The 17,286-nt window shown below is 45.1% G+C and overlaps 1 protein-coding gene across 2 annotated transcripts in view; it reads left to right on the top strand.

Annotated features, from left to right (window-relative positions):
* LOC144784436 (nuclear distribution protein nudE homolog 1-like) overlaps positions 1-17,286 on the top strand; it is a 182,731-nt gene that overhangs the window by 144,434 nt on the left and 21,011 nt on the right. For both annotated transcript variants that reach the window (XM_078663191.1, XM_078663190.1), the window contains one exon: positions 6,112-6,260. In XM_078663191.1, coding sequence (XP_078519317.1) covers positions 6,112-6,260 — 149 coding nt within the window. The remainder of the gene's footprint in view (positions 1-6,111; positions 6,261-17,286) is intronic.

The following is a 17,286-nucleotide window of genomic DNA, read 5'->3' as shown; positions in this document are numbered from 1 at the left end:
CGGCCACCACAGCATCACTCAGCACCACCACAGCATCACTTAGGGAAACAACAATGTCACTCAGCACCACCACAGCATCACTCAGCACCAACACAACATACACCTCTATTCTACCTCTCTTCTACCCCTCTACCTCTCTTCTACTCTTCTACCTCTCTTCTACCCCTCTACCCCTTTCTACCGCTCTACCCCTCTTCTACCCTTCTTCTTCCCCCTTGTACCCCTCTACCCCTCTTCTACCCTTCGACCCCTCTACTACCCCTCTACCTATTTTATATCCCTCTATCCCTCTTATATCCCTCTACCCCTCTTCTACCCCTCTGCCCCTTTTCTACCCCTCTATCCCTCTTCCACCCCTCTTCTACCCACTGTAACTAGCAAAGACACTGTGTCACGGCAGCATCACTCAGCACCACCACAGCATCACTCAGCGCCACCACAACATCACTCAGCGCCACCACAGCATCACTCAGCATCAGAACAGCATCACTCAGCGTCACCACAGCATCACTCAGGGCCAACACAGCATCACTCAACACCACCACAGCATCACTCAGTACCACCACAGCATCACTGAGCACCACCACAGCATCACTCAGGGCCACAACAATATCAATTAGCGCAGCACAGCATCAGTCAGCGCCACCACAGCATCACTCAGCGCCACCACAGCATCACTCAGCGCCACCACAGCATCACTCAGCGCCACCACAGCATCACTCAGGGCCACCACAGCATCACTCAGTACCACCAAAGCATCACTCATGGCCAGCACAGCATCACTCAACACCATCACAGCATCACTCAGCACAACCACAGCATCACTCAGCACCACCATAGCATCACTCAGCACAACTCAGCACCACCACAACATCATCACTCAGCATCGCCTTTGCAATAGTACATCACCACATCATCATCACTCAGCAAGACCTAGGTATCATTCAGCATCACCTCAGCATCGTCCCAGCACCAGTACCCACCACCACCACCACCACCACCACCACCTCAACATCATTCAACACCACCTCAACCTGCTCTCGGAATCTGCCATCTGTTGATTCTCCCCTAGCGTCTGGGCGCTGCTAATGTTATAATACAGGTACTAGTTCATAACCTTCAACCTCCAATTGTTTATGCCCCCTCAACAAAAAACTTTAACAAACAACCATTGGAATAGGCAAAAACAAGTTGCCAGCATTGCAAGAGCAAACGAAAAATTAGGATTTTTTTATTGTACATACATTTTTTAATATGGTCGTTCTGTTGGACATAATGCCCTCTTGGTGATATATAAGGTAACAAAAATGCTTCTGGCACTTTTTTATTAAAACTTTTCAGCATGCTGCACAGCAGCCACGCTTCTCTACAGCACAGCTTAAGTCAATAGCTCTGCCTAAACACTTATAAGGCCCCGAAGGCGAGACCTATTGGCTATGCCAGTGCTTGTTTAATGTAGTGTACACACTGCTGTTGTACCATTTAATTTAACTCCCAGCATGCATTATTTAATCATTTATTGAAAGGCATGTGTGCTGAATTGTGATTGGGAGATGGAGCGTATTCCTAACTGAGCAGTTCAAATATGTATTTACCAATTTGATGAGCATGCACCAGTTAACAATTTTTATTTGGTGGCAATATTGGGACTGTGTTCAAACTGTTGGATATCTTCTTCTGGTGATGATCATGTTCCCAAAGTTGGAGAAGCAAGCATCCAAGTTAATTCTAACCTCAATATATAAAAGTAAGCTGCCTCACCCTGGCGATCATTCTTGAACATCCTGGCACACAATTTTCTTGTGTACACCCTATCAGTGTTATTGGTTAAGTGTCAAAGTATAGATCACAACTTTGGCAAATGTTGAAAGTGTAAGGGCACCAGTACGTTGCAGGGGCTGGAAGGCTCTGGAGGCCATGTCTGATGCTCTCAAAGAAACTTATCCAACAGTCTTGATTTGGATTCTGCTCCATTATCTTGACGCTGCTGCCATAATATTGTATGTTTGAAAGCTGAAGCTATTTTGGTAGCATTTTCAACACATGCTCTGTTTTCTTTTTGCATTTAATTTCTTCGGCAGGCTGCTGGCATTTGAAATACCAGAATTAAGCAGAAGGCTTACATCAGTTCACCACTGAAAGACAAACTGTGTTCTCTATTAAAAGATAAATCTAGTTAAAAAGTGCTTGGGGAAACTCCCAGCTTGGGTGCAAAGCCAGAGTCTGCTCTGTTAACTACTACTTTCGAAAGAATGCCAGAAAATGGTGTATGATCTTGGATCACCAGAAAATGTCAAGATGGTCACTGTGCAAATAAAAGGTCTTTATGCTGTTAGGAGATTCTCTTGTGCACAAAAGCCTTTCTCAAAAGTACAAGTACTTTACATTTTTTCTGGGGGTCAAATCCCCAAATTTTTTATATTTCACTCTTCAGCCCCGTTTCTGACACTAGAGCTTTCCTCTAGTTCTTGACTCTGGCAGAAGGGTACCTGTTAAATGAATAAATGTCTATACTGGCTGCTTTGCCAACTGCTCAAACTGGATGCAGACCACCTAGTAGATTTTTATTACAAACGATAAAATGTTGCACGGGATAAGCATGGACTTTCCAGGAACATACACCGCCAGTTTGAAGTTTCAGCAACAATTAATTTTTAACAATAGAGGCAAATCTCCTGAACCTGGAGTGAATATCATTTGTATTGCAGAAGGCAGTCTCTGTTTTGGACAGATGTTTCAAATCGCTCAACCAGTCAGCAGGATTGACTGTGAGCCCCAACACTTTGTTAGTGGTGAGAAGAAGTACTTGATACATGAAGAAGTACACTTTTCTACACTGAACCAAATGCATTTGGTCTTGCCTTTTAGTGAATCAGAGAATGGGCTTTCTGACAACACAACCACGAACAACATGATGCTACAGTTCACGGCGTGGTCCGACCAGTGTCCGTATAGGCGCGTCTGACGAGACCTAACATCAAAATGGGCCACATTTGTCCGCGTGTGTGAGCCCTCGTGGGGCCCCGCCGCCCTCTGGGATCTCATCCGGAGCTGTGATGACCTACGGCCTCCTGCCGCCTTGCACCGGGCCTGAGGCCCCTCACGGTGGACATCTGCACGCTGGGCCTTCTCCCGCGGTGGAATAGTTGCAGCCCGCATCTGTGACCTTTGCTTTTGCATCGGACCCGAGGCCCCCCCCGTAGGGTTCAGTGGAGAAGAGAGCCTTCACCCGCGCTGGAGACATCACGGTCCCCGATGACACCATCCGTCTCAGTTTCCTCCATCCTCGGCCACCAGCCCCCACCAACAGCGGCCCCTAGTCAGGCCCAGCAAACCTAGTTGCGATCAATCACAGCAATTCTTCTGATTCAGACTCCCCAGCGACCTGCGCAGAGACTACCGCGCCTCCCATCTCAGCGCCTGGACCCCCAAAAGTGAGGAGCTGCCCCGGGGTTGTACCGGATTATTACTTACTCTACTGAGACCTCTGCAGGGTCCTCCGCACCCTCCAACTCGGCGCCTGGCCACCAAAAGGAGGATTTCTCACTTGGCTAATTGTAAGTAGACGCACACTGGAGATTTTATTTAAATGACTTGTTATCCCTCATTTGGAGTGTTTTGAAAATGAAAACCACCTTCTTCAAAATCCATTACCTGCTGAGGCAAGCCATTTTAATACAAACCATTGCCGTCCTGGCTTCCCAGCTTTTAAAAATGGCCGAATTTCCTGATATCCTCTCAAGAAGAAAATGAAAAAAGGCTACACAGTTACCTAATGATTACATATGGGGGATTTTGGCAGCCATCTTGTAACGGCTACCACCATAATCAACAGCCATCCTGTTACAGCCCCAAATGAAAACAGCAGTCATCTTGTAACGGCACCCTACTAATTTGGCAGCCATCATGCAATGGCTAACTCTCACACAAGTGGCACCAAAAACAGCACCCATTTTCTTTTTTGGCTTACAACTAGTACGGCAGCCATCTTGTAATGGCTAATTCTGACTCAATCAGAAACAAAAGCAACACTCATTCTATAACTTAAATCACTTTTACTGGTATGCTGGAGAGTGGCATTCTTGGCCGTCGTTGCCCACTCTAAGACCTTCCTCAACAATTAGGGTCTTTGTTGACTTCACCATCTCCTGCTCATTTGAAATGCCGAAACATGTCCGAGTTGTCGCCCTGCCTTGGTAATTGACGAGCAACACTCCGGAGAGACCTCTGCCAGTTGTCTATGAGGAGCGCTTCTTTCTGAGGCCATTTTTCATCCCCTCTGACTGTATCTGAACTTTCAATGTCGCTTTCCCCCTGCCTGAGTTCTAGATGGCCGACTCAGTGAGACCCTCAGTGATGTTTTCGTTCCTCCCCTGGTCTTTAATCATTGATCTCCCCAGGACCTAAACCAGCCTCCGCTGTTCCTGTCCCCGCCACGCACCTGGTCCTGTTCCCTGCTTACTTCCCTAGACAGCTGAGACCTAGCTACTTTTGTATGATGCCCGGTGGAGCTACCTCGCGAGCTATAGGGGAGATGGACTTTGGACTCCCTCCTTTGACTATCACCTACCCAGCCGGACTTGGGACAAACGGTCCAGCGTCGCTCCTGACCTTATCTTCCCCCTCTCCCTTCCCCAAACCTCACCCCTCACCGCTCCTACTCTTTCCAGCTTCTGTCCTCTGCCCTCACCTGCCCTTGCCCTTTGTCCCCACCCTGTTTTTCTGTGAACCTCTTCCTTCGCCACTTGAGACCGAACTATTTTGTCTGATGCCCGATGGAGCTACCTGGTTTAGCTATAGGGGGATGGGCCGTGGATTCCCTCCTTGGTCGTCACCTACCCAGTCGGTCTTTAGACAGACTTCCTTTCGTCTCTACTGTTGTCTCTTCCCTTATCCTCACTTTCTCACCTCCCCTACCCCCCACTACTTTTCTCTCCTCTCCTAATGTATTGCTGATGGTTTGATGTAATGTGTAATTGTTGATCTTTTTCTGTTATATTGCTGAACCACATTGTTGCACTTCCTTTTGTCTCTCCAGTCGTCTCCTCCTGCATCCTGCCTCTATTTATGTCTCTCCTTCTTTCCTCTCTCAATGTATTGAGACTGAACTATTTTGTCTGGTGTCCGATGGAGCTACCTGGTTTAGCTATAGGGGAGATGGGCCGTGGATTCCTCCTTGGTCGTCACCTACCCAGTCGGTCTTTAGACAGACTTCCTTTCGTCTCTCCTTGTAGTCTCGTCCCGTATCCTCCTTTTTCACCTCCTCTGCCCCCTCCACTACTTTTGTCTCTCGTTTCTCTCCTCTCCTAATTGTATTGCCTATTTTTTGATGTATTGCGTAAGTGTTGAACTTTTTCTGTTACATTGTTGATTACATTTGTAAAGCGCTCTGATACCTTCGGGTCTAGCCAGCACTATAAATAAATACATAAACTGTAATACATAAGTAGTACAGGCAAGCTAGCACTAGAACTATAGAATTTAAATTGCATCCAAGTAAGTGCCAGGTCAGAAAGAAAGTTTGTCGATAGAAACTACGGACCTGTCACAAGTGGCAAAGGCCATCTGAAGGAAATCCTGAGGGACACAGGAAATATACACTTTCTCTGCCTTTCGCTTTCTGTCTCTCACTTTAACTTTTTGTCTCTCACCCTCCCTCTATCTCCTTGTAGGTCTTAGAACTGTCATATATGATGCTCCCTCTCTCCCACACCCTTTCCCTGCTGATTTATTTCTTAGACCCGCACTTTCTCAGAACAAGGGCTAGAGGTAAACACCTGTGCATTCTTGGCCTTCTTAGCTAGCCTCAGCTTTGTATCTTGCGGGATCACCAGTGCTGGTGCATCATCTGGATCCATTCCACATTTTCTAGCATGACTTTGACTCCTTACTACAGTAATTAGACAGATGTACCATAGAGTAAGCTAGTGAAAGTTTTGTCCTACTTTGCCATTCTTTAACAGTTCTCTGCCTAGGTGGATCCCTGCAGTGTCTGTTTAAAATAGATCTGTATAGATTAGGCATCCAGGATGTTCTGAATACTTGCAAGTTGGATATTTGAAAACATGACAGCCAAGTCTTGCTTTATTCACTGAGACTATTGCTTTTTAGGCACTGGAGTCCAAGCTGGCATCCTGTCGAAACTTTGTGTACGACCAGTCGCCAAGCAGAGCAAGCCTTTCCATGTCGAATCGAGTAAACCACTCCAGAGACAGCAATGAGAACAGACTGAATGCCAACGTGCCTTTATGTGATAAAGGGTTAGTGCTTGCTCCTGCTACAGTCCTTGGAGGGTGATTGTGTAATGCTGTCTCCAAGAAAGCACTTTTATTTTGCAAAATAAATTAGCACTAGAGGACCATTAAATCAGTTTGTAGTTGTAGATGTTAATAGTGTGTACACTTTTTGTGTTTATGACATATATGTAGATCCTGGCACCAATATAATCATACCAGCATATTTATCAAAACGTAAAGTCCATTCACTAGTAACATAGCTGTGATTGTGAATTCATGCTTATAAGGCCCAGTTGGAATAAAAGGCTGGTTGGAATATCAGAATGCTGCAAAGATCATGCTTCGCTCTCCTCACTGATTCCGTGCACTTTACATGTGCTGATGTGCTAGACATTGTGACATATAATTCTTATGCAGGAAGTGGATCAGACGTTTTATGAGGACTTAAAAATAAATTAATAAACAGCCATTGGGTAGACTTCCACTTGAATATAGATAATTCCCCAGTTAGATCAGAATAACAGTTAGTGGTGTTTCAGGGTTTCAGTTTATTCATAGAGGTAGCTAGAGCCAAAATAATTTGCTTTACATAGTTGTGATATCAGCTTTACTCTCTGAATCTTATTATTTATGTATTAGATGCACTACTTAATTGAAACGCCCATCTTTGTTATCAATACAAAATCTGTAATTATCATTTTGCAGTGTCCTCCTTTGATTCTTAGTACTGCGTTCACAGTATTTTTGCTTGTCCTTTCTATTCTATGGTGTTTCACCGTATTTTCTTTTAAATTAGATTGTGTAAGTGATTGCTTTTTGATAAGCAGCGTTACTTATAGTACTGTAAACTATTGCACTTAGATGCACACAAAAAATCATCAACAGTCTGGTGTGTTTTTGTACACTTTTGCAGTACTTCAGCAAACATATTTTTGGATTTATACAAGGTATAATTTTGTGTTCTTCACAAACTGTTGCTTTTGCAACATAGCACTTTGCTTCTAAGATATCTGCCAATTAAATATTTAAAAGACAATGCAATGATTTACCCTTTACTGCATCACATTATCTGGTTGGGAGTTACATTTATTCTAATCTGCAGTTTACCTCAATTTGTTCTGTAGATATGTTGCTAATGGAAAGTGCCCTTTCTGCATGGTTGCCCCCTAACTTTTTGCCAGATACCTGATGGAATTTGACTGAGTATGCCGTGGGTCTTACTTTGGTATAGTATATTTAGAGCCAGCTTCCTACAATTGCCATTCGTCTTTTTCCAGCCAGCTTAAAAACATACAAATAAAAGCTATATGATTTAAAACATTCCCACAGAAACCTCGATGAGGGTTATGTTATGAATATATCAAGCATGTTTGCCTTGAATCTCTAGCCAGAATTTAAAGTCGCTTTGTGAAATTAATCCCTCCTAACAGGTGCTGCTACCTTTAAATCTTCGCTGTTCATTACATTATCCCAAAATGACTAAACAAGTATTGGCAAAGCAAATAGTTCTCACATTTGGGACCTAATTGCCTTTCCAATTGTTTGTAATGATGCTCTTCAGCATCCCTGATGCAGTGCAGCATGGGTAAAGAAGGAAGAAAAAAGGTTCTATTATGCAGCTGCATCAATAGCACCTACGCCGTCGACCCTGCAACGCCATTTACGGCTTCATTTTGGTCAAATGGCAAATGATAAAAATGTTTTGTATATAGTTGTAAATACTGTATCTTGACCTTCACATTAGCATTGTCCACTTTGCGCCACCTCACGTTGTCACATAATCACTTGTGTCACTGCGCCGTCCATTCACTTTCCCCTTGCCAGTACACCTTTGATTGTTTTGGTTACTACAATTCAGTTGTTCCTGTGTCTTTCTATATGCAAATAATAACTGTTAACTATCCTTTGGTCTCCCTTGTTCTCCTTGACTGGTGCTGTGTGATTGACTCACTCTTTATTTGTCTGCTTGCATAATATCCCTGTTGAGACATTGTATTATTATTATAACTATTACCCGGTCTCACCTGGGTTAGCTGGTTTACTCCTGTTTGGTTTTCCTCATATGTAATATAGCACATCCTGCCTCAGGGCTGTAAGACCTGCAGTAGGGGTGATTTACCTGTACTCCATGCAGTGTCTGTGAGCATAGCACACAGAGCAGTGTGCCATGTAGCATTTTCACTTTCGTCTTTATCAAGACACTCAGCCTGCAGTGGCAGTCTGTAGGTGTTTGATGAGGGGTCCTTTAGGGTTACACAGTTTGTGCTGCAGCCCTTAAGGACCCTATTTGTCCTAGGTACAAGAGGTACTGTTCGACTTGCCCCTTTTTGCAGGGTCACCCCTGAACTTTTTGCCTTTCTCTTAGCCTTTTTTTCTGACATGGTTTTGGTGGTTACAGGACTCTGGGCACTTTAGCACCGCTGTTCAGTGTAAAGTGTGTAATCTATGTGGTAAAATATGGTAAAGATTGGTCTACACCTATTTGGCATATTTAATTTACCTGTCAGTCCCTTGTAAAGTGGTATCTCATATACCCGGGGCTGGTAAATTAAATGCTACAGGTGGGCTTGCAGCGCTGATTGCACCAGCCACCAAAGTAGCCTTTCAAACCTATCTCAGGCCTCTGCCATTGACTGTGTGCGCAGTGTTACTGCCGCTGTGACGTGGCACCTAAAGTGTGTGCCATGTCTGTGACCCCCTTTTACTGCATGTCAGTCACCCCTAACGTAGGCACTAGCTAGCCCTATAGGCAGGGTGCATTGTAGGTAAAAGGTAGGAAATGTACTCTAAGTGTGTGACATGTCCTGGTAGTGACAAACAGCCATTTTTGGTTTCTCACCTCTGTGAGGCTGCCCTCCCATAGGAATGCATTGGGGATTCCCTGATAAGTGTTTCAGTGGTAATTCCTGATATGAGAAGAGCAGCGTGGTCAAGTTTGGTATATTTGGAATGGTAATAATAAATGCAGCGCAATAGTGTGTGCAGATTTATTATAACTATTTTAGAAATGCCACTTTAAGAAGTTGGCATTTCTGTGTGCTATGTGTCTGCCTGCCTGATGTGGATTGCATGCCTGGTTTTAAAGTGACAGGGGCTGGTGAGGTGTGTGTGGCTCCAGGAGGGCAGGGTGAGTCAGCACTAGGGTGAATGGGACATCTGCATTTGTAGTAGTAGGTGAAGTAGTGCCCTGACACTGAATAGGTCTGTGCCTGCTTTTGTGAATGCTGGCTCCACCCCCCTGTGGTGTGTCTGATGACGAGCTCCCACCTGACACAGGGGAAGAGGAGCCTTCCCAACAAAGTGCACCAAAAAACCCCACAACCAGTTTAGGCTGGTTCCCCCAAGCTCTGTGCCAGGGCAGACAAAGAGAATATTGGTATAAATATTGGGGCTGTGACCCCATGAAAAACTGGTGCTTTTGTGCTGCTACTGTGCTGAGGGGACCTGCTGCTGCTGGGCTCCAGGAGGAACTGGACACAAATTCCCTTTTCATATAGTCTAGAGAAAGAGACTTTTATCTCTGGGGAGTTACAGAAAGGTGCTGTGGGTAAGCCAACCGTTATATTAAGGTTGTAGAGGGATCTACAAATTTACAACTTCTTCAATATACATTAGTACACATCATTTTCTCTAGAATTAATAAAATATTTAAACACTCTAATGTGAATTGTGTAAAAAAAATTTTTTTATTGATCTCTGTTCAACACCACAACTGCATACATTTGTTCATAAAAGTTATGTTAAAACCAATTCATATAACATTTTACAAGTTCAAAAAACAATTTAAAAAAGATTTAATAAACAACAAAGTTTATCACACAAACAGATTGTCGACGCGGCGTTTCGGTGATTTTTATGTCGTCACCTTCTTCAGGACAGTGTGTAAGTTAAAATCACTTCAGTTAGGTTGTTACTCGGTGTGGGCTTTGGGTATGGGCGGACCGGAATAACAGGCTTGGAGGCCGGATGTAGTGAGCAATATCTGTAGCTCTATTTATTAACACTGACAGTTATAGTACGTAGGGGCAGAGGAAACAGAAGAATGGAGAGGGAATCCGGAAGGTAGTCGTCAGGGAGCAGGGATCCGCGGTGAGCAGGTGTGGGGGTCTTCCTCTTCTCCGTCTTCGGTAGTCCGGTGGTCCTCGGAGGTAAAGAGAGACAATGACAGGGCAGTTAGTCCTTGACCACGAGTACTAACCAGTGACACCAACACCCTGGTTGTGATGGGGTAGAAGAGAGAGTGAGGGGGGGGTCGGAAGGGTCGAAGATGGAAGGGAACTCAAGCAGGAAGGGAAAGGGTGCAAGTAGTGAGGATTCCGGTGGCGGTATTTACTATCTATAGTGTCTCAGGAAGTGCGCGTATATACAGTGCTCCTAGGAGTGCTATACAGTGAGAGGAGTCGATATTTACACTATAATACAAGTCAGCCTGTAATTCAGGAGACAGGGTACTCACATGCCCCGCCGCAACTCTTCTCCGAGTTGCGGCCGCTCTCCAGCCACCTCCACAGGACGCCACCAGTCCTCGCTCCAGATCTCTTCCTCCTCGCCTCCGCTCTCCTCTTCTCCGCGCTCTCCGTCCACCGCCTTCAGTTCTTGGTTTGCTGTCTCCTGCCACGAGTCCGCCTTCAAGAACTCCGCTTCTCCTCCGTGGCGTCCTTTTCCGTGTTCCGGTCCGGGATCGTGGGCGGGACTTCCGGGGTTGGTGACAGGTACTTCCGGTTCGCCGTCCCTCGTACTCGTTTCCTGCATGGAAAGAGAAAGGGGGATATGCCGGGTTGCCAGGGACGCGGTGGAACTATCGTCGGAGCCCAGGGAAACGGTACTGAGCCACCGCCCGAAAGAGGTAGGGGAGGCGTCTGTTCCACACTCGGTCTGACGCTTTTTTAGGGCATTGGCGATCTCTGACCTTTTCTGGGTTATCTTCGTTTCTTGCTATAGTGAGATTATTCATGGGTGAAGTAGATCAGTATTGGTATTCTTCTGTTTCTCCACTGTTGTATGAAATCATAGTGCCTGCAATTCTATTCAGGCGGGTCTTATGCAGAGGACGGTCTTTCTTTCCTGCGCCCGGTAGTGCCGATGGAATTTCCATTTCTGATCTGGGAACTATCGCGATTTCCGGGCGTCCACCGTGACCGTTTTGCCGAAAGTGTTTCGGCAAGACGGTCACGGTGGACGCCCGGAAATCGCGGAGGATAACTAATTCAAAGATAAAAGAATACCTCCTGTGTTCCAAAGAGATTTTTCGCCACAAAGTAAGAGCGAGCCTCCTTGGTTCTAAAAGACACACATTCCCAGATCAGAAATCGAAATTCCATCGGCACTACCGGGCGCAGGAAAGAAAGACCGTCCTCTGCATAAGACCCGCCTGAATAGAATTGCAGGCACTATGATTTCATACAACAGTGGAGAAACAGAAGAATACCAATACTGATCTACTCCACCCATGAATAATCTCACTATAGCAAGAAACGAAGATAACCCAGAAAAGGTCAGAGATCGCCAATGCCCTAAAAAAGCGTCAGACCGAGTAACAACCTAACTGAAGTGATTTTAACTTACACACTGTCCTGAAGAAGGTGACGACATAAAAATCACCGAAACGCCGCGTCGACAATCTGTTTGTGTGATAAACTTTGTTGTTTCTTAAATCTTTTTTAAATTGTTTTTTGAACTTGTAAAATGTTATATGAATTGGTTTTAACATAACTTTTATGAACAAATGTATGCAGTTGTGGTGTTGAACAGAGATCAATAAAAAATTTTTTTTTACACAATTCACATTAGAGTGTTTAAATATTTTATTAATTCTAGAGAAAATGATGTGTACTAATGTATATTGAAGAAGTTGTAAATTTGTAGATCCCTCTACAACCCTAATATAACGGTTGGCTTTACCCACAGCACCTTTCTGTAACTCCCCAGAGATAAAAGTCTCTTTCTCTAGACTATATGAAAAGGGAATTTGTGTTCTGTTTGTCTAATCCTCTAACCCCTTCCCTTTTCACAAAGGGTTTCTCCTTCATAATTGGAAGCTCCAGGAGGAACTGCCACAAGGGACTGCCTCCCTGCTGGAGGGTCCTGTGAACTGGCCTACCTAGGCCCAGCCTTGTGCCCCTAAAACGTTGGTGTTTTGGAGCTGTGGCCCCTAGCGCCTTGTGAAGAGTTATATTCTGATCTCACCAAGAGGGTGAGCAGGGGTTATCTTCAGCGTGTAACTCCCTTGCCCTGAGTAGAGTTGTGGTTTCTGCCTGGCTTAGGCGCATGCCCTAGCCAACCAGAAATCCAATTTCTAACAGGTACCATTTACAAGGCACTTACAGGGAGTGTAAAAGGTATTGGCAATTGTGGTACAATGGTACCGTTTTTTGGGAAAGAGATTGGGCCCTTCAGACCTGGTTCAGAGGGGACTTGGAGCACTTCCAGTCGAAATCCCATCAAATACTACGCAAAAAGTGGGGGTGACCATATCAAAATGGAGCACTTTCCTACAGACCCTGGGCCGAATGAAGCAAAGAGCCTGGGCCTATGCAAGAGGTATTGACTTTCCCAATGTGGTTTACCCATGTTGTACACCAGAGTGGCTGCAGTTCAGCATTGCTAAAAGTTAGTGGCATAAAAGAGAGTAGTGTGGAGCAGACTGGTTTTGAGGGAGTAGACTGGGGGAGAGGGGAAGGGCGTAAAGTGGAGTGGGTAAAGTAGAGTAAAGAAGCAAGTAGTGGCAGGGAGAGAGCCAAGTAGAGTGGTGTAGATTGTCACAGAGTGTCGTTTAGTAGTGTAGTAGAGTTGAGCGGCATGTAGACTAGTATGTCATTGTGTGGCATGGAGGTCTGTAGAGCATCGTAGAGTTGAGTGTCCTGAGTGGCACAGAGCAGAGTGTTGTAGAGTGTAATAAAGCAGAGTTACAGAGTAGAGTATCATTAATTAGACTGGGCTATAGTTTAGTGGTGCAGAGCCTGCATTGGCATAGAGTACATTGGTGTTGAGTTACAACGCAAGTCATCACAACGCGTACCATAACAACGCAGTCGTTACAACGACCGCGTTGTTACCATGCAAAGCCATTACTACGCAAGTCACTACATCAACTTGCAGTAGATGGCGTGCTGACATTAGATAATTTACTATTCCAACTCCGGCCTACGTAACAGAAGGGAAGGTGTTGGAATAGTAAACTATACTCTTTCTAATGTTGGCACGCCATCTACTGCAAGTCGATGTAATGACTAGCGTAGTAATGGCAGTGCATGGTAACAACACGGTCGTTGTAATAACTTCGTTGTAAGGGCATTGCGATGTGATGCCCGCGTTGCAGTGGTTGTTTCCCTCTGATACCTGATATCTCCGGGTGTAGTTCGTGCTGAACCCAAAATAAAAGTGGTTTAGAGTAGAATGGTGCAGCATGGATTACAGTGTTACAGTGGCGCACAATGGAGTGCAGTGGCGTAGAGTAGATTGTTTCAGAGTAGAGTGGTGTGGAGTGGTGCAGCGTAGATAGGTAGTGCAGTGGTGTAGAGTGGAGTGGTGCAGAGTAGAGTTCATGAAGATAGTGCATTGACAAAGAGTGATGCAGAGTAGTGTGGCGTACAGAACCATAGAGTGGCATGGAGTACAGTGGTGCAGAGAGTTGCAGAGTATAGTGGCATAGAGTGTAGCTGTGCTGTGTAGATTGGCAAAGAGTGCATTGGTTTTGAGTAAAGTAATGTAGAGAGGTGCCGAGTGCCTTATAATGGAGTGGTGTACAGTAGACTGTTTCAAAGTGGAGGGCGTGTAGAGTGACATTGAGTGCATTAGCGTAGAGTTCAGTAGAGTGGTGCAGAGTAGAGTGCGGTGACAGAGTGCAGAAGTGCAGAGCAGAGAGTTGTAGAGTGGTGCAAAGTAGAGTCGTAAAGTGCAGTGCCGTAGGTTGTGCAGAGTAGAGTTTAGTGGCATGGACTGCAGTGGTGCAGAGTAGAGTGTCGTAGAGTGCAGTGGTGTTATGTTATGTTATATGACTTTTATATAACGCAAATCACCTACAGGTAATAATAATAAATTATTTATTTAGATATATAAAACATATCTTTAAAAGATTCCTCGAGCACATTAACACAATTTTATAGATTAAAAGAGAATAAGAAAAAAGGAAATGTAAAAACAGAGTAAAATTTGGCCTTCTTTTCGGTGGTTACTGCAGCGTGACAATTTAGAAATTCGCACTCCCGCACTATGCAGGTGTGGTTAAAGTACATGTTTTTCTGCACAGTTTTCCTAAGAGACTATACACTTGCTGAATGAATTTGGCCAATTTTATATTTAAAACAGTGTTCTCTGGGGACAGAGCGGCAATAGTGGCATGTCTACAAGTCCGAACTCCCAGCCTAATCCATTCTGGCCTGAGAAGGCGTCTACGTTGGAGAATAAAAAAAGGGCATGTACAAAGCACAAGCAAAAAAGTTTCATTTGCTGACCTACACGCTCTGCACGTTTGATCATCCCTTTTTCGACGCCATACAGGAAGGTTTTGAAGGAAGCGCCAGTCTCCCAGTCTTAGGGCGATCAGACATCGCTTTGACTGATAAGAAAAAGTAGTCGAAAGGTAGTTAGCCGGGGATATTCGTTTGTAGGAGTTGACTACTGCCCATGCATGGCTACGTTTCACAAGGAGAGCTTTGTCCGTAATCAGAGATTTAAGTCTTGTAGCTTTTTTGATTGTAATTTTGAAGGCAGTCTGACTTGGATTAAGGGCCCAGAGGTCCGCAGCAGACATTTGTTGGGTGTAGTCATTTAGAAGGCGACCAAATGACCCCCCCGGATTGCTCACACTGATTTCATTCCAAACCAAGAATTCCAGGGTGCCATCTTCTGCCTGTCTTAGTTTGTGAATCAGGTTAAGATATGAGCCAACGTTAGAGAATTCGTAGTTAACTAAGCCCAACTCTAGTCTGACCTGGGCTGGTGAGGAGGAACTCGGCAGATGGAGCAGTTTCTTGTAGAGTTTGATTGTCAGTTTGTTTAAGGAATTGTTCATTTTACCCTTAAAGATCTCAATACCATACGAAAGTGTTGGCCCGATCTTTGCTCTAAGCACATCCAGTAAAGGCAAGAGCGTGGGGCCTGAGAGTCTCCTTGATAGCTTAGCCAGGGATACCCTTAGCGCAGTGGCCTTGGCTGCAATCACAGTACTCTGCTTGGTGAAGCTGCCCCTGGAGTCCAAATGGACCCCTAAGTACTTGTACGACTGGCCAATTGTGATGCTTTCTTTGTTAATTGTCCAGCCTCCACCGCTGTAACGTTTTTTGCCGAACGGAACAACCATCGTTTTTTTCATGTTGATTTCTAACTGGTTGTTGACCGTGTAATGCATTAGGGCATCAAGGAGTCTCTGGAGCCCCACTCTAGTGAGACTGAACAATGCCAGGTCATCGGCATATAAGAGATTATTTAATGCCGTGCCTCCTACTTTTGGTGGATGGCTAATTACTTTCTCCAACGTGCTTGATAGATCAGCAATAAATAGATTGAAGAGAAGGGGGGCCAACACGCATCCCTGTTTGACACCACGAAAGGTCCTGATTTTACGGGAGAGATGTGCGCCAGCCCCTAACTTCACTCGGACCCATGTGTTGGAGTACAGCATGATGATGGGATTTAGGATATTGTCTGGGATTCCCCACTCCCTCAGTTTTTGCCACAGAGCAGCCCTAGGCACCCTGTCAAATGCTGCTTTGAAGTCGACAAAGCAGCAGAAAATCAACTTGGAGTTTGTGAGGGCTTTGTCAATGATGGTGGAGATTGCCAATAAGTTTGTCATTGTTCCTGATTTGGCGGTGAAGCCTGTCTGATTCATAGGAATCAGATTTTTGTCCTTTACCCATTTCCTGAGATCCTCCAAAATGAGGCCTGCAAAGTGCTTTGCCTCTATGTCCAGCAGGGCAATTAATCTGTAGTTGTTCGGGTTGCCTCGTGATCCAGCTTTGTAGATGGGATGGATAATGGCACCTCTCCAAGAATCAGGAATGGTTTGATGGTGCAGGGAGTAATTAAAGAGATTCGATAGCACCTTAGACCAAAAGGGGACGTCGGACTTGAATAGCTTTTGGGGCAGGCCATTAGGGCCTGGTGCTCCGTCTTGTCTCCCTTTCGTAAGTGTTTTGACAACTCTATCTTCAGACATTTCCTCAGATGGGGTTAGCCCCTGCATGTAGTCGGGTTGGGGGTTCGATGTTTTGCCCGCGCCAGTGTCAGAAGCCCATATTAGTTCAGGGCAGTCGTGGTATTCTTGTGCCTGGAAATGCTCTGTCAGATACGTGATCCAGTCTGCTTCCTGGATGTTCGCAGATCCAGAGGATGTTGTGTTTCGGTCGATGTTGTTGACAAGAGACCAAAATATCTTGGAATTCTGTTGTTTACTTTCCCAAACCAGTTTGACCCAGAATTGAGTTTCCTGGGCCTTTTTTTCTTGGGTGACAGCCCTCCTGAATGCCCTTTGGGCGTGATGGTATGTATCGAGGAAACTGCTGTTCTCTGGAAATTTTAAAAACAGCCTCAATGCGTTATTTCTCGATCGTTTTAGTGTTTTTATCATGGGGAGGGCTGTTGCTCCTACTGGTGGTGTCCGATTTGGGCCCTGCCTTGTCGCTGGATAAATTCTGATCAAATGTGCACATAGCTGCGACCATATTGCTGTTGGGGAAACCATTGGATCTACGACACCCCTGATGAAATCCTTGCTTGTATTTAAGATGCACTGACAGTTAGACTCACTCCATTTCAGACGTTTTAAGTTGTCGGAGTGTATTCCTTTGTATGTAGATGGAGCCTTTTTGTGGAGAGCTAAATTTATGGCAAAGGAAATGACCAGTGGCCTGTGGTCGCTTTCAGGCCTTGGCAAGACGGAGAAGTTGGCCAGATTGAACAGGAATTCCGAGTTGCAGATGGTAAAGTCCAGGTAGGATTTTGCTCTTCTGTTTGACCATGTCCAGTTTGGAGGGGAGTCATTTGCTGATCTTCCGTTCACAACTAGGTACCCTGCGTTGTAAAGTCTTGTCACAGTGACCTCGCCTAA

The sequence above is a fragment of the Lissotriton helveticus genome, chromosome 10 (genome assembly GCF_964261635.1).
Source record: "Lissotriton helveticus chromosome 10, aLisHel1.1, whole genome shotgun sequence".
Lineage (NCBI taxonomy): Eukaryota > Metazoa > Chordata > Amphibia > Caudata > Salamandridae > Lissotriton > Lissotriton helveticus.
Note: the sequence above shows the minus strand (reverse complement) of the source record. Positions and strands in the feature narration are given on the sequence as shown.